At 34.3% G+C, this 23606-nt stretch overlaps 2 protein-coding genes across 2 annotated transcripts; one reads left to right on the top strand and one right to left on the bottom strand.

The window, feature by feature from the left end:
* The first annotated feature begins 12933 nt into the window (after positions 1–12933).
* On the top strand, positions 12934–16530 carry LOC128218909 (uncharacterized). The gene is made up of 5 exons (XM_052926682.1): positions 12934–13123; positions 13466–13534; positions 13939–14050; positions 14284–14402; positions 14871–16530. The coding sequence occupies exons 1-5, from the start codon at positions 13013–13015 to the stop codon at positions 15297–15299; spliced, it is 840 nt and encodes a 279-aa protein (XP_052782642.1). The 5' UTR covers positions 12934–13012; the 3' UTR covers positions 15300–16530.
* Positions 16531–19312: 2782 nt separating this feature from the next.
* On the bottom strand, positions 19313–22251 carry LOC128220707 (tumor necrosis factor ligand superfamily member 11-like). The gene is made up of 4 exons (XM_052929204.1): positions 22065–22251; positions 21647–21713; positions 21206–21316; positions 19313–20893 (listed from the first exon to the last, which is right to left on the bottom strand). The coding sequence occupies exons 1-4, from the start codon at positions 22173–22175 to the stop codon at positions 20457–20459; spliced, it is 726 nt and encodes a 241-aa protein (XP_052785164.1). The 5' UTR covers positions 22176–22251; the 3' UTR covers positions 19313–20456.
* Positions 22252–23606: the final 1355 nt, after the last annotated feature.

A 23606-nucleotide genomic window follows, 5' to 3' on the forward strand; every position in this document is an offset into this window, starting at 1 on the left:
AGCTCACGTTCTCTTAATGCAATGCAGCGGAAAGATAAATACAAAGGTGAGTATAGGTTTGCACGTTGAAGGTACTGCTCACCAAAGTTGTTCTCACACTCTAATAAAAGTTCATTCAATATGTTAGTTCCAAGAAGGACAGGTGTCTTGTCTGAAAATGAAGTGTCTTTGGTGATAAGAAATAGACATGGGTGAGTTCCTGATTTCTGTAATCCTTTTTCAACTTCAAGATTGGCTTCGACATAACCAAGGTAAGGTAAGCTGCTTCCATCTGCACACTCTATCTTCAAAATATTCTGGACAGGAAGTAATTCAAGGTTGCTCAGGTAAGTATCGTAGTAGGCTTTTGAAATTGCACTAACGCAGCTCCCTGTATCAATCAGAGCTCTCGCTGTGATACCATTTATCTGAACATCAGCCTCGTTTGTATCACCAACCAGCTTCACTTCTTTATTGGGCCTGGTAGTGGTCGTCATTGACTTTATAATTGCATTCGGACAATTCCTGGCAATATGACACTTCCTATTGCATTGATAGCATGTCGGATGGAATGATGTAGGTCGATGAGGTATATATCGCTCTCGTTGATGGTAGTTATTCCATGGCTTGAACCTCTTATATTGTCGCCCGATTCTGTATACGTCTCTCTGTTCATAACCTTCAGTTTCTCTTTCAAGTATTTCAATCCTATGATACAACTTCTTTATAATTTGACTCATATTTTCAACCTCTTCATTTCTTTCTTCATTTGTTCTGTCCTGTGCTACATTACATCTATGCTTATTTAATTCCTCTTCTTCTTTCATGTCTGCCTCTAATTTACGTAACTCCAATCTAAACTTTCCATAATCTTTCTCTGTGTCCAGCTTGTAGTACGATTTTAATTTCAATGTTTGTCTTAGCCCCTTTTGTATAACTTGTCTTGAAACCTCTTCATCTGTTCTTCTAAGTCCACCTAATCTCACAGCTTTATCAAATAAAATTTCTGCTCTAGTGCAATAACTATTAATGTTCTCTCCATCTTCTTGAGATATTGAATATAATTGTCCAAGTATTTCTTCTTTAGTGTCTAAACTTCCATAATTACAATCTATTTTTGCTATTATCTCCCTAACAGTAGCTCCAATTCCTGCTCTTCTAATATCATTTAATGCTCTGCCCTTTAGCGACCTTCTAATCCCATTAAGTAACTCCTGCTCTCCAAACATTTCTCCATCCATGAGCATCTCCAGCTCAAACTTGTAGCTATCCCAGCATACTTCATTTTTCTTCATCAACACCACAAAACATGGGCAACCTTGGATGGATGAATGTCTCATGTTCCCATTCATAATCACTGTCACTTTCATCAAATTTAACTTCAGCCATTGTCAATCAATGTTTACTAAATAATGTTCTACACAAAATGTAGTCTAACGATCAATGTTCAATTTCAATAAAATCACTGATTGTTCATCACCATGGCGCTATCACATGTCGCGTTACTTAAGTCCATCAAATGTCACTATACTATCACATAAGTGTTCATAGTATTACTTTATTACAATAATCCAATGTAAATCATCACACAATTATTCGAGCCTCAACAATTCACAATATTCACTTTCACTTGTAAAGTTATGGCAAAAATGTTCCACCATATTTCACGTTACTATAAGTTCTAATTCATCTCAATGCAATGCACTATTTGCTTGTAGCATGGCTTCATAACACTTCCCAATTCACGTATAAAATGTTTAAATGTCTCAACTGTATCACCATACAAAGTGTCAATTAACTTTCACTTAACTCCATATAAGCGTTAAATTCTACTTCCACATAATAATCCATTCAACACTGATATTCCTCAAATAGAATTCACATCACTTCACTTTATGACACAAATAATGCACCATAATTTTTCAAAACCTTCAAATTATACAATTCCCAAATCTACTGTCCAAAGAATTTCACCATTCCTTTATTACACAACTAGTCGTCATCATGACACCAACTGTACACCATAGTTTTGTCGTATACAATGTCTTCACTTATCATGACACTAACAGTACACCATAGATTTAGCGCTAGCTATACACAACGCTTGAATTTCAATTCTCACCTCAAATATCTATCATCACATTCATTTCTATTCATCCTTTTGCTCGTTAGCGTTACCTTTCACTTTTGCTAATCCAGTTTCAATCAACTTCAACGCTGTCAAACACTGTCAATCAATGCACAAATCAATCAAAAATCATAGTCACTGAGCCTTAAAACAATCACAATAGCATAGCTTATTTTCACATCACACACAAAGTGTACATAGGGCAAAGTATTAAGTATAATTAATCCTCAAAATGAAATTCAGAAATAAAGAACAGATTTACAATTTTACATCAAAACCTATCAAGACTGCAAGTCTTAAAAGAAGATCAAACTATAAAATTTAAATCTTATAAAAAAATATTATTTTTAATCAATGTTATTAATTAAGTGGACAAATTAAAATTTAATAACTAAATTCCCTTTACAACACAATACAAGAGAAAAAGACATAGAAATTTGCTCAACTAGATTGAAAATCATGCAGTCATCCCGAGCAGTTGCATACTAAATCAAAATGTAAGTAAGGGACACAATTCTTGATGTACTACTGTATGATTATATATTCTGAATCTGATTACTATGTTTCATGTAAAGGTATCCCTGTGGTATTGTATTTCAATTGCTATTAGAGAAGGAATGCATACACATATATATATATATATATATATTAGTTATTTAGAATATCGAGTACATCCCATTTTTTTCTGTGGGTTTCATACTTATCATTATTTAATGCTATTTGCTCTTCTATTTTGATTCTTAATTTCAGATAATGCAAAAATGCATCGAAGGATAATTATCTGTCATTACATTTTGATGAATTGATATAACATTACATTTTGATGAATTGTTATAAAATTTCATTAAGATAATTAAAAAATTACAGATATTACTGTATTTCCTTTTTTTGACTATTCCCAATAGGGCTTCCTGTTTGTAAATTGTTATATTTATTGATGTCAATGTTATAAAGTTGTTTAGTTTATTCCATAACTGTTGAGATAACTGTTGAGTTTTTTTTACACTCCCAATATAAATGTTCAATTAATTCAACATTTGAGTTGCAGAAAGTACATAGACTGCAATCGACTAATTTGACTTTAAACAGAAATTTGTTAGTCGGTAATATTTTCATAAGGAATTTATAGTTGAAACTACGCAATGGTGTATCTATCGTTGATTTGTAATTGTTACTATAAATAGCTTTCCATTCCAGATGTTCACTAATTTCCAAAGTTTCTTTCCATTTTGCTTCTGAAATCGGTTGGAAAATATTATGCAACAAAATTGAATACACAAGTGTATTTGTTTGTACTGATGTTTCAACTTTTTCTTTGAATTGTTGAGTATTAGCGTAAATAATCCCATCCGAAATCAGTTGTGATTTTATATGTAATGGAATTGACCGAACGAGTGTTTGATAGTTTATAAAATCTGTATTCCTTATGTTGTATAGGTATTGTATTTGATTAAATTCGTAAAAATTGTGTGTTCTATAGTCGAAAATATGTTCAAGATACTTAATACCTTTTTCATACCATTGTTTGAAAAACAGAGTTTTTCCATTATTGCAAATTGTTTGGTTATTCCATATCACTGTCTTAGCTGTTTTTATTGAGTTTGTATCATATATTTGCTTAATTTTACTCCAGGATTTGATGACATCATTTATGAATGAACTTCTTTTGAAATTTTGTTTATTGTGTTTAATTTTGTCTGGCTTCTTGTCCCATATAAATTTGAAGATAGATAGTTTAGTGTTTTCAATAATACACCTGGTTGGATTTGAACAGTGAATGGGTAGATGATTTGGGCAATGCGTATGTTTTCACTACTGTAATTTTACCCATTAATGATAGTTTTCTATGTTCCCATTGTTTTAGAACTTTATGAAATTCTTCGACCTTTTTATTAATATTTTCGTCTATTGTTTTTTGTTTGTCATTGTAGAATGTAATACCTGAAGTGGTTGAGCATTCTGAAGTCCAAATAAATTGTTTATTATTGCAGAGCTTTATTCTTGTGTTTTTTAAGGTTCCCACTTTAAGAATGATGGATTTATTTGTGTTGAGGTTTAAACCAGAACATTTTGAAAATGATTCTAATGAATTAACCAAAGATTTAAAGAGTGGTCAGAGCCATCATTAAAATACGTTGCATCATCAGCGAAAAGAGATTGTTTTATTTCTGTATCACCGATCTCTTTTTTGAAGACATGCCTCTCGACCTTTAATTGATGCTTTAAGCCGATATCACTTATTTTGTGTACGGTGGTTTCGCCTAACAGTTGCACTTTTCGGGTTGACAACTATTTATCCTCATATCCTTATCTTTGTCCTTTGTTATAAATCAAAAAGTCGAATCAAATTTCTTTACCTCTATTTATATCGACAGTAATGACCTTGCAACTGTTTTTAAACCGTTTAAAATGAGAAGAAGCTATTTATATTACCTGCCGTATCAGTTATTTAACAAAAAATATGTAACATTTTAAACCAAAATCAGATATCTGAACATTCAATCTTACTTTTGTTAAGCGAAAATACTGAGCAGCTTTACGAAACACAGGAGATAAAATTTGTAAAGTGTTTTTACAATTCTTGCTTTTGAGCAATACTCATCATGTTTCATCAGTAATTTTTGTTTGGATTATTTGAAACTTATGAAACCCGAAACATTTGTTGGTGTGTTTATTGAAACTTAAAGGTGTTTAGGTACAGTGAGCAATAAGGTCGCCAGAAATATTTAAACCGGAATGTTTTTCGATTAAGTATTTTAGTATAATAAGTGTGTATAAATTAATATTAGGCTATATTAGTAAGATAGTTGTATACATCTGAAGAAAATGACATATTTAAGATATAATGTAAAAGCGTTTCTGATGACCTTCAGATGATAGTCAAATAAAGTGGAAGTCAATGGCGTATGTAAAACTATTTGATGTTATTTTTTCAGCATACATATATTTGGAACAAAGGTTGATCAGACCTTTTTTAGTTTTTTACTCACATCATATATACATGTAAATAGAGTTGGTCATGACATATTGTTGTATGACCTATTTTAACAAAATGGAATTAATGAATCAGGCTTTCGCGTGAAAGGTTATAATATATAGTATATTATATAAACTGACATGAAATACACCTTATATCATGTATAGCAAAACGAAGGTTTCCCACTCCTGCCAAGACGCCGTTTTAAGATATTCGTTGTTCCCAAACTTGACTTGACAAGAGTTTTTTTTTAATTACCGCTTAAGTCCAGTGACTTTTTTTAAGAGTGTCGAGTTTGCAAATTCAGCCATTTTGAAATGACCCGTTTGGCAATCAGGCTTAATAATACCAGCAACATATTTCAGCGCGTAATGAAGTAAACAATGCAAGGTATGCAGTGGGTCACTTGTTTCGTCTATCTAGAGGACAGTTAAGTGTCAGGGCAGTGGTTAGGGCAGAATCCGTGGTCTACAAGTGCAAAGATGCCATTAAAAATAAAGAAGCGCCTGGTCAGTTCTGAGGGCATGGGCTACACAAACGATGCGGGTAACTCCCTTTTAGACGTTGATACCACAAGTGTCGGAATTGGCACAATTGTTGGAAGGTCGAGAACGCTTTATTGCATATGCTAGCATTTCTTTGAACAAGGAGAGGAAGAATTACTGCGTGGCGTTGGGATAATTTCTTATCGCTATATACTTCATCCAGTACTTCAACCAGTCAATGTTAATCGCAAGTTCATATTCAGGATGATCCGCGTGTCTGCCATCTTCGTCTAAATGAGCCGATTGGCACAAATGCAAGCTTGACAGCGATCATGGCAGCGTATTCGTTCGAAAAAGAATATTGACCAGGATAACAGCAGGCCAGGCTCACTTTCATTCTCGCTGCATGTGTTGCATGGACAACATTTTAGGGGATCTGACATATCACGCTCCGTCTCTTTGCTCAACGCCGACGGAATGCTCATACGCGTAAGTGGAGCCTCTAAAATGTGGTCCATGTAACAAATGCAAAAGAGAGGCTGATACAATGGTGTTGGATGGTGAGCGCACTTCAAACCAGACAGAACAGACAGACGCCAAACAAGATGGGTTGTCGGATGAGCAAGGGATTGTCGGTTTGTCGGACGTTGCAGATAAAGAACTACGCGCTCATGGCACACGTTCAATGCCTTCTCGTAGTCATTAAAATTAATTTCGTACACAATTATACTTCATAGTAGTCTTAGGCCACAACAAATTGATCATTTGTTCTACGGATTTTGGCAAATAAAAGTAGGAGCGAGCGAGCGAAAAAAATTAAAAATACTTTTTTTTTAAATTTAAGGCAAATTAGAGGCGAGCGAAAAGCGAAAATTAAAAAAAATGTATATTTATTACCAAGTTTATCATTCAATTATGTCAAGAAATGCTTTTTAATTGCAAAAAAGGTTCTCAGTTATACATGAAAAGGTTTTGAATGTATCACATGAAAATCTGTCTGAAATTTTTAACAAATGGCAATAAGATCCAGTGATTTACTATTAACTTTCATTGCATCAGCAATTTAAATGTTGATATTATTGTAAATACAGCATTCCTAACAGTAACGTGCAATTATTCGAAGACCCAAAAGAACAACTATTTCATTCATTCAGTACTAATCTAACTTACTATCACAAAAACATTTTAGACAAATAAGAGTAATTCATCATTTGAGCATTTCTAAATATTGGGTCACACGATAAAATTGTAGTGACATTGACATGGCAGAATGTCGAAAATGTAAATAACACAGAGAACATTTCTGAAAAAAATAAGCTGATCTGAATTGTGGGACAATATAATTGAAGCAGTATGAAACAAATCTGCAAATGTGGCACCGGTCATTATATTAAAGCAGGTGATGAAATAAAGATGTTTCTGTTTTTAAGACCTCGCCTTTAGCATGAACCTATGGTGTATAGGTCCGTGCCTTGAAAAATAATAACATGACAGCCTCCATAGCTTTAATGCCTGTAAGAAACAGGCCACTTTATCACTAATCAATCAAAGAAAATATGTGCGATAAGAACAAAGAATTTAGAAAATTAAAACAGTCATTTTACTTATAAAGGTTTTATTGTCTGATTTTACTGATGTTATTATGCACCAGTCAATTGTAACCACGCCCCCCCCCCCCGAAGGTCTGGGGAATAGCGGGGACTTTGACTTCCGGTCCAGCCAAACCCGGGTAAAATCTCCGCCCTGCGGAAACGAACTGATGTTAAAAATCCCGCCAAATGCCCCCGCAGGGACCCTAGGTAAGGCCCATTCCCTGCTATAATTTGTGCGAAGAGAAAACCACCGCATTCATCCGGCACTGCGGGGCAACCTGAAAAAGTAAAAACACGGCCCATTTCCCCGGCTATCCCCAGTATACCTCCACATCTGGGGGAGCCGTGGTTACAATTGACTGGTGCATTATAATACTGTATGTATAAATACAGACTGTTTCTAAAACATTTACAAGTCCTACTTTTTTTATCTGTTTATAACACTTATGAGTACATGTATTATGAATACTGAGAAATGCATTTTAGAATTTTAAAAATAATAACTCACGAAAACATGTTCAATGGTTGTAAGTTGTGTGTCCGGCGTGTATTTGAATAGCAGCTGTGCACTCAAAATCTGATTTAGTTATTTTTTAGCACTAAATTTTGAGTACAAATCAATGAATTACTTAAATCACACATAGATAATTATTGCCTTCGACGCTGAAGGCTATAATTCATTGACTATGACACTGATTTTCACTTAAAACGTGTATTTTGCATTACGAAAACTGATTTAGAAAACTGAAAATTAATACCGGAAATGAATAACAACGGTGCGTCCTGCAAAATATTCCCGACAAAAAAGACTGTCAACAAATATCCGCTGTTTTGCGGTTACCCGGACCTGATTTTGTCCTGACACGAGGAAAGTGTGCTCGCGAAGAATGTAAAGCATGGAAATATCTTCAAAAAAGACGAAGTCGATGTAAAAGGTTTAAATTTTAAGTAAAGAAATTAAGAAAATAGTGGAAATTCAGAAGTATACAAAAAAATAATCCGGGCGGCCAAATAATATGTGCGGGCGCAAAATTTTTTTTTTTATTTTTTTTTTCCTTTTTCAAATTTTAGGCGTGGCAAATCCGAAGAACAAATGATCAATTTGTTGTGGCCTTATCTCATTTTGGAATGTTTTTTATAAGATACCATACAGAGACTTTCTACAATTCTCTGACTGTCTATCATACCCAGACTGTCTACAATACCCTGACTGTCTACCATTCCCAGACTATCTACCATACCCTGACTGTCTACCATACCCAGAGTGTCTACCAAACCCAGACTGTCTACCATACACAGACTATCTACCATACACAGACTAACTACCATACCCAGATTGTCTACCATACCCTGACTGTCTACCATACCCTGACTGTCTACCAAACCCAGACTGTCTACCATACCCCGACCGTCTACCATAACCAGACTGTCTACCAAACCCAGACTATCTACCAAAACCCGACTATCTATCATACCCTGACTGTCTACCATACCCTGACTGTCTACCAAACCCAGACTGTCTACCATACCCCGACCGTCTACCATAACCAGACTGTCTACCAAACCCTGACTGTCTATTATACCCTGACTGTCTATCATACCCTGACTGTCTATCATACCCTGACTGTCTACCACACCCAGACTGTCTATCATACCCTGACTGACTACCACACCTAGACTGTCTATCATACCCTGACTGTCTACCACACCCAGACTATCTACCAAACCCCGACTGTCTATCATACCCAGACTGTCTACCATACCCTGACTGTCTAACATACCTAGACTGTCTACCATACCCTGACTGTCTACCAAACCCAGACTATCAACCATACCCCGACCGTCTACTATACCCAGACTGTCGACCATACCCTGACTGTCTACACAACCCAGATTGTCTACACAACCCAGACTCTCTACCATATCCAGACTGTTTTCCCTATCATGACTGTCTACCATACCCAGATTATCTACTATACCCTGATTGTCTACAATACCCAGACACTCAACCATACCAAAATGTTCTACAATACCCAGACTGTCTACCATACCCTGACTGTCTACCATTCTCAGAGTGTCTACCTTACACAGACTGTCTACCATACACAGACTATCTACCATACCATGACTGTCTACCAAACTTAGACTGTCTACCATACCCTGACTGTTTACATACCCAGACTGTTTACATACCCTGACTGTCTACCATACTCTGACTGTCTACCATGCCCAGACTGTCTACCATACTCAGACTATCTACCATACCATGACTGTCTACCATACCCAGACTGTCTTCCATACCCTGACAGTTTAAGTACCCAGACTATCTACCATACCCAGACTGTCTACCATACACAGACTGTCTACCATACCCTGACTGTCTACCATACCCAGACTGTCTACCATACCCTGACTCTCTACCATACCCAGACTGTCTTCCCTACCCAGACTATCTACCATACCCAGACTGTCTTCCCTACCCTAACTGTTTACCATACCCAGACTGTCTTCCCTACCCTAACTGTCTACCATACCCAGACTGTCTACCATACCCTGACTGTCTACCATTCCCAGACTGTCTTCCCTACCCTGACTGTCTACCATACCCTGACTGTCTACCATACCCTGACTGTCTACCATACCCAGACTGTCTACATACTCAGACTGTCTACCATACCCAGACTGTCTACCGTACACAGACTATCTACCATACCCTGATTGTCCATAATACCCAGACTCTCAACCATATCCAAACTATCTACCATATCCAGACTGTCTACAATATCTTGACTGTCTACCATGTACTGGCTTTCTACCATACACAGACGGTCTACGTTAGCAATTTGATTGCAAACAATTAACATGTATGTTTATACTTTCTTAACTTTCTTTGCATTTTTTTGAATTTTCTCCTGTATTTCAACTCCAGCGTATGCAGATAAAATTTCCTGGCAGGGTTAAAAAAGATTGTCTTTACATGTTTATTGTGGAAAGTGAAATGTAACCAGATAGTGATTTAGAGATTGCTGAATGAATATTTTATTATTTCAGTTTAAACTCACAAATATACAAACTATAGTTATCAGAAAATTGTGAACATAAAACGAAACTCATAAAAAAATCATAATTGAGGTCATATTAAAAAGACAGTAGCATTTCTTCAAATCAAATGCTTATAATATTTGACTTGTCAAACAATGCATGTAATAAATCGGTTGTTTTACCACACGCTACACTATTGTTATCATTTTGCAGACATCTCTGAGTCACTGTCGATTTACATCCTGTCCAACATAGTCCACATAATGCAGAGTACTGCAAAAAGAACGACAAGCAATAACATTAGACTGACTATATTCAACCTCTTAATTCGTCTGCAATGTTCGAAATGCGCAGAAGTCTAAGTGTAAATCGATAATACCGGGACATTACATGAGCTCCACTGCCGCTACAACCAATCCGTAAAGCACGAAAGAGAAGACATAACGTATACAGCTTTAAATAAATGTAATATTTGGAAAAAAAAACAATTGTATCACCGGCTGTAACTTGATCTACTAATAAACGGCCTCCATTTCACTGTTCTGATTTTGTTATCTTATGTAAACATGCCGTGAGAGAGTTCATTTGCGTAATATCAAGGAATACCTCGTTCTTCGTTCTTTGTCACAGTTTTATTATAGGTATTGTAGTCCAGACAACTGTACTGTATTGTATGTAATAATGTACACATCCAAAGTTTTTTGCAATTGAATGGTTCGTGTTTGCAAATATGTGCGATTTGCCATGGATGGGATGCAATGAATGTGCATGAAGTTTACCCGTTTGTCTTTGTATGCACATAATGCAGAGTAACTGTTTCTTTTTGGTCGTGTTTATTATTATTTTTCTTTATTTTGAATCAATTCTTTTTAATATGTATTTAAATAAATATAAGACTCTGATGTAACGTGTCGCTTGCAATGGACTGCATACTTGCCGTATGTAAATGGACGCTTTCCCCTTCCTTAAATGCAAACACGCCCCTGTGCTTATAGTTTTTGTTCTGGCTCGGCAACCACCATGCCCCACATTTCTCTAAAATCAGATGTCTTTGTTCCATTTGCAGATATATATGTGACGTCGTCAGCGAAAATGAGTCCTGTTGAGGTAATCACGTTACCGAGATAAAGCGAGATTAAAAAACACAACACGTTTTCTGAGCAATTATCGTTTTGTCAATTAACTAATTTGGCATTATTTTGCAAAGTATTTACATAATCGAAGTGTATAAACAATATAAAGGCACATCACTCTGTTATCAGTTGATTATTGTCGATAATATTCATGCTGCCTGACCTTAAATCATGATTAATCGCCCTTGATCTGAAGGTGTCGCTCTCCGCCATTTTGATGGAAACATGTCGAAACCCGTACTGAAGATATGACGGTTTTGCCGGTTTATCCACACGGCATTAGAATGCTTTTCGGATTAATTACACGGAAACAATTATTTGGAAGGTAATGTATGCAGTTATCTATGTTGTCATCCTTTATTTAAATTGTCATTTGATGTTTATTTTAAATAACCTTTTGACAGTTTGACCCGGAAGTATTTTTCCGTAACAAAATACGGTTTACTAATAGCAACAGATATTATGGCGGAAAATTTGAAAAACACTTGAACATTTTATGAAAATGTCCCAGTTGAGTGAAGCAAGCACCACCCCCTACGAATTAAGCCAAGACCATTTATTTCGCGAAGAGTTATTAGAAGTTGATAGACTTTATTTTCATGTTTTGTGTCCAGAGAGTTCTGGTGCAAGTGATTTAGTCAGTCTGATTCAGAAAATGATTCTAGCCATGAAAGTAATGCTGTCAATGATGAATCAGATGATGATATATGTAATGCAGAGACTGTTCAGTGTGAAAGTTTTGACCATGATTTAGAACCTTCTGCAGAGTATTTAAGACAGAGAAAGAAAACTGATGATTTCTTTGCTCAGACCTGCAAGTGTGAAAAACTTTAGGCAAACCATGCAGTCAAGTTGTCGATGGTAATGATATAACTGACTTACGTATGTATTCAGCCGGTATGCAGACAGATGAACTTGATCTTGTTATTAAATCAGCCATGTTGTGCCACAGAAAAAATGGCCAACAAACTGACAGTTGTAAACATAAACGGCAGGAGAGGGTTAGGCCCAGTCAGTAGTTTTATATTAAGGGAGTTGAAGTTTGCCGTGAGGTATTCTGTTTCGCATACAACATCGGAAAGGAGAAACTAAAAAGAATTGGTCGCTCTCTTGACAATGATGGGTTGATTGCTAGGACTCATGGTAATACCAAAAGACTACCTCATAATGCAATCACATTTGAGGAGAGAACACATAAGAAAATTCCTCATCTGCTATGCATCTGACAATGCAATGCCCGTTCCCGGAAGACTTCCAAACCACCGCAATAGTAAAGTGTTGTTGTTGCCATCTGATAAATCACAAGCAGACATTCATGTTGAATATGAAAAAAATAGAGGGTGCTAGAAGCTATGGCATGAGTTGTGCCCACATATAGTCTTAGCTAAACCAAAAACAGACTTGTGTTTTAGATGCCAAACCTTTTCTTTTAATATGTCACAAAGTGGTGCCCTTTCTGAAGATGATAAAATGACACTTTTTGATGAATATGAAAGTCATGTTGAAAGTGCTAGACATCAGAGGGAGCAATATAGAATGCAGTGTGATTACTCTAAAGTTACATGTAGTGAAAACATGAAGTTGAAGGTGTGCTTTGGTTAATAAATTTCTATGCGCTATAGTTTTAGCTGTCTTATGTCATGCTTCAATATTTTCTAGTCTAAAAATTAAAATATATGTTAAATTCTATTTATATTTTAGGTTCAGAGTCATGTTCCTTAGATGCAACCGTCCACTACAGCTGGGACTTTGCACAGCAGGTTCATATTCCACACCATAGCCAACAGGTTAGTTGATTTTTTTCTATCAAGTACAAGCAAATAATCAAATGTTGTTTTTTTTTACTGAATTTATCAACTTATTGCAAGAGATTATTTTTTTAAAGGATTTATTGTGCAGTAATTTGCATGTGTATCATACTTGTGAGTGCCTAAGGTTTACTGCAGTAAATGTATGCTTCTACTTAAATGGTTACATACCTGGTAGTGTATTCATTGAATGTAAAGTGTTTATGTTAGAATTCTTTTTACATGATTTAGAAATTGAATCTTTCAATATTTAGAATAAAATGCTGGTTCTAATTACCAGATACTGTTGTCAAATTTAATGCAAGCTTTTATCTACTACAGGTTGGACCCCTGTATTTCAAAACTGCCGGAGGAGATGTGAGGTATTTGGAGTTTGCTGTGAAGGATCTGGTAAGCTTATTCATTTTGACTGAGACTCACTACTCATATATAAATCTGAATTCACTTTTTTACAGTTTTAAATTGCAATCTGTTCTGTGTCATTATAAGATGTCCTGATGTCAAATGTTAATAATTGAGAATTGAAGGGGCACTTCTTAGCAATAAATGTTTTACTTCATTAAAACAAACTGATTAAGAATGTAACATTTCCATTGGTCAATAGCCATCATGCACATCTCACAATCTGGAATTGGATGTGTATCTGAACATTTATTTGGTATATGTTAGTTATGAGAAATGTTTTAAATGTTTTGTTGTATTAATGTTAAATACTGGTGCCGTTAAATTTTTGCTTCTGTTGCTGATGATGGTGATGACTAAGAATAGTGATAAGAAGGATAAATATTTTTCAGAGAAACAGGTGTTTTGCCTGGGTGAGGCACATGCTCAGTTCCACTTTGACAATTGCCAAGGACAACAAAAATAATGCCGTTCTTGGTTATGCTGTGTGGAGAACATTGACAGGTGAGAGTTGTTGTGTTTTAGTGGAAAAAAAATATGTTTCATGATGTAAACTAAATTATGTTATTGCTTTTTAAATATCTCACAAGGTTTTCAGTAACTCTTTAGATGAGTGAAACAGATGTGTAGCTTTAAAAGCTTTTGATTTGTTGTACTTATAAAATAAACAACATATATATTTCAGAGTTTAATTTGAAATAAAGAGATCTTATTAACAATTAACTATTCTATTCCAGGAGGGCATAAGACAATCCAATACTCACTGATGCTAGCCGGCCACACCAAATTTTCATGCGACTGGCATTTTGGAGTTTGGAAAAACAGAATGAGATACATGGATGCAGAGACAGTTGAGGTATTCAGGGAGTTAGATTTTTACCACACAAATAGTTTAAAACAATTATAGACATAAATTACTTACACATGTTTCAAGATTGATTAATTTCCTTCTTTTTAATACAGTTATAAACTAATAAGAAGTGGCATGAAGAAAATGGGATTTTTTATAGTTAAGATTGAAAATAATCATATATGACTAATGTTATATTAAATTGATTATTATATAAAATAAGTTCATTTATTATCATGTATATTTAGATATAATAGGTAATTAATAAATTCACTGATGTTATATACTTCATGTAGGCATTACATAGTGCAAGGGTACTGCTCAGTATAATCACAATAGTGAAATAAGACGATAACTGCATATAGAAATTGAAGCAGATATTGAGTTCTTGCACTAAGGTGACAATATAATATGTCATATTGGATCGTTTCTGTCTGAAATTCATTCATCATGTAATGCTTTTCTTCAATACAGGAGGTGGCTTCCACAGAAGCCATGTCATCCCGTAATGGCCACAACATTCCACATATTGTTGATGGCAACAGCAAACAAGTGTCGTTCTATGACTGGAGCACCTTCTTCAAAGGCATTTTCAAACCATTGAAGAACATTTCGAAATACCATTCATTTGAGGTGTCTTCTAACGAGCCTGGGGTTTTAAGAGTAAGGAAGTTTGTTGATGCCCCTGGGGAGAAAATTAACATACTGAAAAACTGCCAAGTGGATATTGGTGTTCTGCCAGAGCAGATCTTTGGTGAGGGAATAAGTGCAGAAAGGCAATGGTACTTGCATGATGTAAAAAGAGACTTTTGCGGATCAGATAATGCAAAAAACACAACATACCCATTGCCATTAGTTGCAAAAGAAGGCTATTCAAAGGCCAAAAAACAAAAGTTGAAATAGGCAACTTTATTGAGAACACTTTCTGTGTGTGTTTCAGCAAAAGTTATAGTTTGTTTCTTGCTATAAATATATTGGCATGTGTAAGTGGAAGTTTTATGTTTTCATTTACATTCAAAGAATATATTTCTTTGTGTTACATTGATAAAATATTCATGATCTTAGGAATGTATGGTTTCCTTGGCAACCAAAAGTAACACACTTGATTGATCATTAAATACTTATGTATAAACATGTATTTCAATTATGGGAATATCATTGAACAGTCGGCCATCTATAAGTAAAGTATGATGGCATTCATATTTTCCATACACGACTCCAGTATAATGTGAAAGTGTACATTTATAAGTCTATATGTTAATAGTTATACATTAATATAGTTTCAATAATCCTTGCATGCATATGTTTGTTGTCAATTTTGTCAAATAAGGCATGTGTCAATGCTTTCCTTGTAAATACATTTCATTCTGTGTCATCTTACAACTCCAAAAGAATGAAATGAGCAAAAAAAAAGAATTATTCTAGGTATAAGTCAGTTGCTATGGCAACCAAGTATAACATTCTTATTGATTTTAAAAATAATTGATTTCACCAGACAAGTTACATCTTTTAAATAATTGCTTGTTTTAAAATAATATGTTTTTTGTTTTGATTAATACAAGGATAAGCTGCACTACTTTTGAACAATTAACCTTGTTTTAGAAAAGTTGCAGATTTTCTTTACAGGGTCTATGTAAAATTGCTGTTAACATTCTATTTTACTACATAGCTGGCTGAAATTTTAATGCTGTACTCAAATATTTCCTGCAAACATAATCTATCAAATTCAAATGTGATTTTGTCTATTTGAGCTGCTTTTGCGTTTATTTGGATAAATTTCTCGTGAAAAAATTGTAGTCATGGCAACCGTTTCTATGAAATGTACATGTAGTGTTACATTTTCCATAAATGATGTTATTGATGTTATGATAATGTTTCCACAGAAATAAAAAATGCTGGATTCAATTTTAATGGAATACAGACTCTTAAAATCAAGGACGTTGTATTTACTTATGTTTCCATTTCCTTCATTTTTTTCGCCATTTTATAACAAATAGTGGTATTGCGAAATTTGTCCTCAATCCGTCAATTTTAAAGATATCAGCTTTAAACTTCAGGACTTTATTTCTGAAACATAGCACATTCAGAAAATGTAAAAACCTGAAAATGTCATTTTTCCTCATTAGGACCCATTTTCGCAGACTTGTATTATATTAGATTCTATCCTCTATTTGTGAATTTTCTTATTCCAATGATCTTGTTTCATTTCAAGGATTTGTGACCAAAATTTGAAAAGCTAGATAATATAAATCAGTTGAGGCAATATGAACGGATTAATCGTTGTATGACAAATATCCGCTCTGGTCTAAATTCACCAAGGAAAGCCAATGTACAATATCGGACCCTATAATATAAAAAATGTATGAACACAATTATTCATAATCCTTCAAATAAAAGATGTTCGTTCACTATTTTATTGTGAATATCATAACAAACACGATATAAAAACAAACGTTAGAAAAACCTATAATTGAAAGCATAAGAAAGGATTTTTGTTTTTATATTATGTTGACATAACAGTTAATTACGATTGTGATATATTCTATTAAAATAGCCTAATGAATAACGTTAGCACCTGAAACATTATTAATATGAGTATAACCCATAGTGACTTGATTACATATTGCATTCACCTAACAGTGCGCTAAATATAATCTCAAGGTTTAATTCAAAATTAGAATCTACTTTAACGACTTGTTATTCTATACCCCGCATTTCCATAAGGAAGTACAATGTATCTTAATGACACAACAAATTGATCAGTTGTCCACGGGATGGACTGCACGGTCGTTTAAACCTTTACCTCGAGGGATAAAAGCAAAAACGTTCTAACTTCTTTTTTATTTTATGTCCTTTGAACCTTTTCGCATTCACCCCTCGACCTGTAACCCTGATAATTTATTCAACAGATTAAACAGAGCTTGAGATAAGGCAGTTTACAATTATTTTCAAAAACTCTTTTCAAAACATATTGACAAAATTGCGTCAAAAGTTAATGTAAATACTAAACATAGCTTTCTTAATATTTCTTCCCCAGTGCCTTCTCTATCATTAATGAATAATAACCCGTAATTACCTCACTGTGCTTTAATGACGCATTATGGTGCAATGGGCTGGATTCCTGTCTCCATAAATAAATGGACAATGATTGCTAGTGGATAGGAGCGACTGTTCACCATAAACTTGTCTCGTCTAGACAAATGTGTTGCACTTTGTGCTAACCGTCAATCGCATGTATGTAAAGGCTGTTTAAATCATGTATGTAGACAATGTTTGCATATCAACTACAATGTTTTGACTGACATCGTCATATTAAGAAAAGGCTATCTTTCAAGATGATCATAATGGTTGGATAGTTAAGATATATATATAATTTGCTTATTGCAGCTCTAGAAGAGAATGCAATGAACATGCAAAAGGTTGTAATTTGAAACATTATCATTGTGTTGAGAAATATTGTATATTTATTCAGATTAACATTTTGTCCCTTCAGATATGAATGACATCTCACTTTTGCATGCTGAATTTAATTTGATTCATTTTACTCTGTGTAATAATACCAGTCTGTATTGATGCAAGGTAAAAAGGTCGTAGCGTACTTGTGAAATAAAATGATGATAGTTTAAAACCGTGTCAACAATAATTATAGTACTCCGCGTTACAACGTATAGCTGTGTACTTTTGTCCTAACGGACATTGTATAACAAACCAGTTCGTACGGTTGAGTGAATTGGGATAAAATTGGAACAGGGACCAGTTTAAAATCAGTTCTAGCGAGTCTCTCTTCGTGGTGACATCGAATTAACAATTCAAATTTAATGTATTGAAATGATTGTTTAAGTTCACGTATTACTGATTACATATGTATTCCTATAATACAAATCAAATATTGTTTAATATCAAAAATGTATTCATTATATGATAAATGTTCAATACATTGTTTTAAGGGGGGTTACGGGAGAAGAGGCCCGACATCAAATCGTAATTGACAATCCTGTATGTCTGGTGACGAACGGGCAGATGCCCCCCCCCCCCCGCAGGGATGGCCAGAGATTGGTTTTTATCTTAAGTTTTGCCTCGGCAAGTCGACCACGTTCATAATCTCATTTTTGATGCTGAACGTTTTGTCTTGTTTTGTTTTTCGAGAATCGACACTGTATACGTTATCAATTCCAAGCTTTCTTGTACTCTGTTTCGTGTCGTCACAATATTCGCGTCACCCGCAAATCGCAACTCTGTTGTACTCTGTTTCGTGTCGACACAATATACGCGTCACCCGCAAATCGCAACTGTGTTGTACATTACTTTGTTTGTAAGAAATATAAGTTTGACTAACGGATTGTCTTTATTTAAATGACTTCCACCGAGAATCGTAATAAATCCACGATAAATGGGATATTTCATAATGTCCGGAATTTGGACGGATGGGTACAGGTTTAGTCGGTGCCGTTATTGACCTTATTGCAACGTATGTGCTACCTTTCTCACCCAATAGGTTAATAACAGTACCGTTAACTTGCTCATGTGTTCGTGTTTAACTGTTGTTATCAAATTGCACGTTTTTAGTGTGCCGTTCTGTTTATACATAGTTCAGATAGTGTTCATATTGTTCAAATTAAACGAATTGTTGGTCAGCGTCAAATTATGTTACAGGAAGCATTTAATAATACAATACAAATGTTATATTAATGAAACACTCGAGAATTAATTACACCAATGTAATCAATATGTATGTGAAAACTACAGAAACAAGCTTAGTAGCTAAAAGTTTAAACATAACCCCGTTTAATGGCACAGGGTAAACACAAACGACATAAACCACTTATACAAAAAACAAGACAAGAAACATGGAACAACAGCACAAATCTCAACAATCAATATAAAATAACTTTTGTAACTTATTTACATTACGAGAGATATGTTGTATAGGTAAAACCTGGACTAATCTTATTATAATTATAGATAAAATATGTGCGATGATTTAGAACGTTCGATTTTATAGTTCATTATATAAAGATAGATATATTTTTTAATCAGCTGTTGCATAATAACGACTTTCGTCTTATTAAATCAACTAGCAATGTACTTGTTGACGATGTAAACGACTGGAAAACTTGAAATAAATAAAAAAAGTGCCATTTCATGTCCTGAAAATACATTTTAAAATCAGCACAACAATTTTAACTCTAGAAAAACACAAGACAACTATAGCAAAAATGTAAGCAATGTAGTTTAACTAGACACCAGATGATACAATTGCAAGAAAAACAATTGTAGAAAACGTACATAAAATTTATATCATTATGTTAATCGAATTTAATCTTATTTACTGGCAAATCACATCGCTTACGACGCATTTTTCGCAGATTTTTGTTTTCAAAAATAATCCCGATTGTCTACACGGTAAGTTTTAGAAAAAGCGTTGGTATATTTATCGCCACTCATCACCTCATTTCACATACCAAATATACACACTTCATGTCTTACCAAAACTACGGAAAGTACAATGAACGGAAAACAGCTGCCAAACAATGAAGACACCTAGCCTGACTGATCAACATCGGTGATGAAATTGATCGATGGAATCGTTTGAAGTGCTTAAATTGACAGCGAATTGGCTAAAACGCTTTTTGAAAGCTATGTGTGTGATATGATCACGTGACTTTCAAGGTGTTTGGAAAATATATAGTCCGCGCTATTCTTACACGAGGTAACCATTCCGCTCCATCTCTAAACGGGGAACTCATCGGAGATGGCTCGTTGGATCACATATTTGTTGCGTTGTTTCTTTAAATGGTGTAAAATATTAGTATTATAATAGCTCGTTTTGACCTCTTTAGTCTGACTTCCTAGGCAAAAATGTATTTTCAGATTTTGGGACCATCTGGTGTCTAGTCCATTTAAGTATAATGTTACATAAAAAGTTAAAAGAGATGCATGTTTCAAAATACACTTGTCCGTACAATTAGTTCAATGCGTTCGCGTTTTACACATGGACCGTCGATCAGAAAATTGCCATTACACGAACGCGACGTCGACAATTCCCCAATGCCGGATGCATCATACTAGATGCAGGCCAAAGTAGTTACTCCCAGTTTGTTTCAAAAGTGTAACATCGCTTATTTTAACTGATATTTCATCACCAGCGTGAAGGTAGGCCGATGTTGCTATATGACTCACGTAGTAAATAACGTTACCTCGTGAAGTGTTTTTACGAGACTGCACATTTGATGCGATTTCCATGTCATCGTCATCAATAACGCTATATTTATGCATTGCATGTTTTATTTCTTGGGTTTTGGTTGAATCTATGGTAATTCCTTCGTCCGTTAGACGTTGTTCTGTAAGACCTAGGAACGAGTATATGTAGTAAGTACCGCTTACAGGGACAATTAATCGGCCATTTTGGAACCTTATTCCGTATCTCTGAAGACCTGTTGTTTGATATATGTCTGTGTCGTGACGCCAACATGTGATCGTTACCATTGCATTATTACCTGAAAATAATATACCCGCATATAAACACGTTAAGTAAAATTTATTCATCAAAGTTATACACCGCAAAGGGAATGCATTAATTGACCTTAAGTAATTTTGAAATTTGAGCTGCGTCCCCGAAGCTATATTCGTTGTGTTTTTTACAAATCCATTACGCTAAGGAAAACATGTGCCATTGACTATTTAGAGTAGCTATCTATTCCTTAACTTATATTGATCGCTAACGATAAACAACCTACGGGCTACTACAAGGATTTGGAAAAAGAGAATTGTAAGCAGTCAATATCTTTAAACTTGCAAAAACCAAGTACCGTTCACATGCTCTTGTTCCTCGCTATTGCCTAGAACTTTTGCATATGGCTTTTTGTACCACAGTGTGTTTTTGTAGTTTGTCAATAGCTCTACGTCGTGTTTTGAGGCATCTACAATACGTATACAAAGGCATGTTTATCACGCTTTCGATTTACATGTTTATTGAAATAATTATCAAGAGTTAATATCCATTCAAGACTGATATTGATCGGAAACGATAACAAATTCGTGGATTATTACAAAGAAACCGAGAACAAAAGATGTAAACAATCGGTATCTTTAAACTTGTAAGGTCAAATACCTGGCACGTGTGCCTGTTCTTCACGGATCAAAGATAGCAGTAGATAATAATTAGTCTTTCAAAGTTTAAATGCTCGCTTGGGCGATATTATTAAACAATATTCACATCATGTAAATAACTGCAATGTGCATTATTTTACCTTGTACGTATTTTTGAGCTTGAATATTGTCCTGTTTCTCAGCTGCAGCATATGCAGATGCAATTTCCTAAAGATATTAACAAGCTTAAGTTTATGATGTTTAAAAGGAATTAAAGTTCAACAAATGAATCTTGTTTCACACTGGAAGTGTATTAGATGCCACAGAAATTTGTGAGAATTGCCTTATTGGCATAGGTAACAGCGCTATTATAAAATGAACATAAGTATATGAGATTTATAAAAACAAATCTAAGAACGTGTTTGGAAAACAAAAATAGTTGTCTAATTAAAACCATTATTGTTATGTACATGAAGCTTACATTGTGTCAATTGGTATGCTTGAAAAAAAAATAAAATAATAATATATATATATATATATATATATATATATATATATATATATATATATATATATTACCTTTTCAAAGAGTTCTTGTAGTAATCTTGTTGTTTTGCCACATTCTAATTTTTTGTCATTACTATGAAGACAAATCTCCGTATCCGCGTCTATTTGTTTTATATGTGGCATATTAAAGACAATGCAGAGCACTGCAATCAAGACTATAATCAATAAAGATAAACTGACTCCAGCCAATCTTTTAAAAAAATTGTCAGACATGTTCACACGGTGGGTTTAAAGTACTTATGATGAGTAGTAGTGAGTGGCGAATGTTTATATAGCATGATAAGGCCGTGCTAATAATTTATTGGTTCAACGGATTTTTGGAGAGAAAAAAATAGAGCGTGCGAAAAAAGAATACTATTTGTATTTCCATGTTCAATATAAGACAGGCCCGTTAAGTATTATAATGATATTAAGTCACTATTCAAGGATGACTGGCACTATAACATAAGCTTCTAATTTCAGAGAAGATTATATAATTTGCAAAGAAAATACACGTATCAAATAAACGACCTTTGAATAAAATCATTGTTAATGAAACATTTTCAAATATGCATATCACTCACTCAAGATTTTCAATTTATATGTGTTTTCCATAAATGAAATAAATAGAAAAGTCTAGCACATTCAAAAATACTACAAAGGGAAAACATGACCATGCTGATGACACTAGATCATCAAACAATCAACATCTAAATTTGAAATAAACTTAAACATAAACATGTAACAATTTTGTTATTTCTTTTATATTGCCTTAGCCTAGGATGAATTGTACTTGCCTGACATATAGGACAAGGAAGTGCATTCAACAAATAAGTGTCCTTGACCAAATATTTAAAGTTTAATGTTACATGTTAGCGGTGTGGCTATCTATTTATTGACGTGCTTTAAATATCTTAAGCTTTTCAGCGTTATTTTACCTGTATCGTCATTGTAAAAAAAACACGCTTCATAATTGTAGTATGTGTAAATTGACAATGCTACAATGTATTTCTTAATTAAATGACTGAAATTATTTAAACAAGTCAAATATTGGCCAATGAATACGAGATTTAGTACTTAAAAATTCAATTCAGTTCCATTACTCCGTAGTTTCTAAGACATTTTTATTCGTTGTAGATACTGGCTTCACCAACATGTTCCAATAGAAGGTTTGTGTACATGTTAAACCATTTGTAACATAAACTTTCGAAGGTTTAGATTTCTAGGGGAGATGTGGATTGAATTTAATTCCTGGTCATAAAAATGCAAATATCTTTCTTCAAATAGCTAAAATCACCACAGAGCCAAACACTTTTTGAATGGGTTGTGTTGGTGGTCTATTTTGACACAAAAATATTCGTTTTGTATCAAGACATTTGCGATAAAATGCAAATACTGTTTGATTGAAAATGAATATCAAATCTTCGTTCGTACAATTTTCTCAACTCCTAATTACTCCTACACATATTGCAACGGATGTTTGTATTATGTTTGCTAAATATTAAACCTCAAAACTATATAAAAGATACGTATTTAAACATTAGAACGATTTGTCCTTCAAACGCTTTTTGCACT

Source organism: Mya arenaria, chromosome 15, assembly GCF_026914265.1.
Source record: "Mya arenaria isolate MELC-2E11 chromosome 15, ASM2691426v1".
In the NCBI taxonomy this organism is placed as follows: Eukaryota; Metazoa; Mollusca; class Bivalvia; order Myida; family Myidae; genus Mya; species Mya arenaria.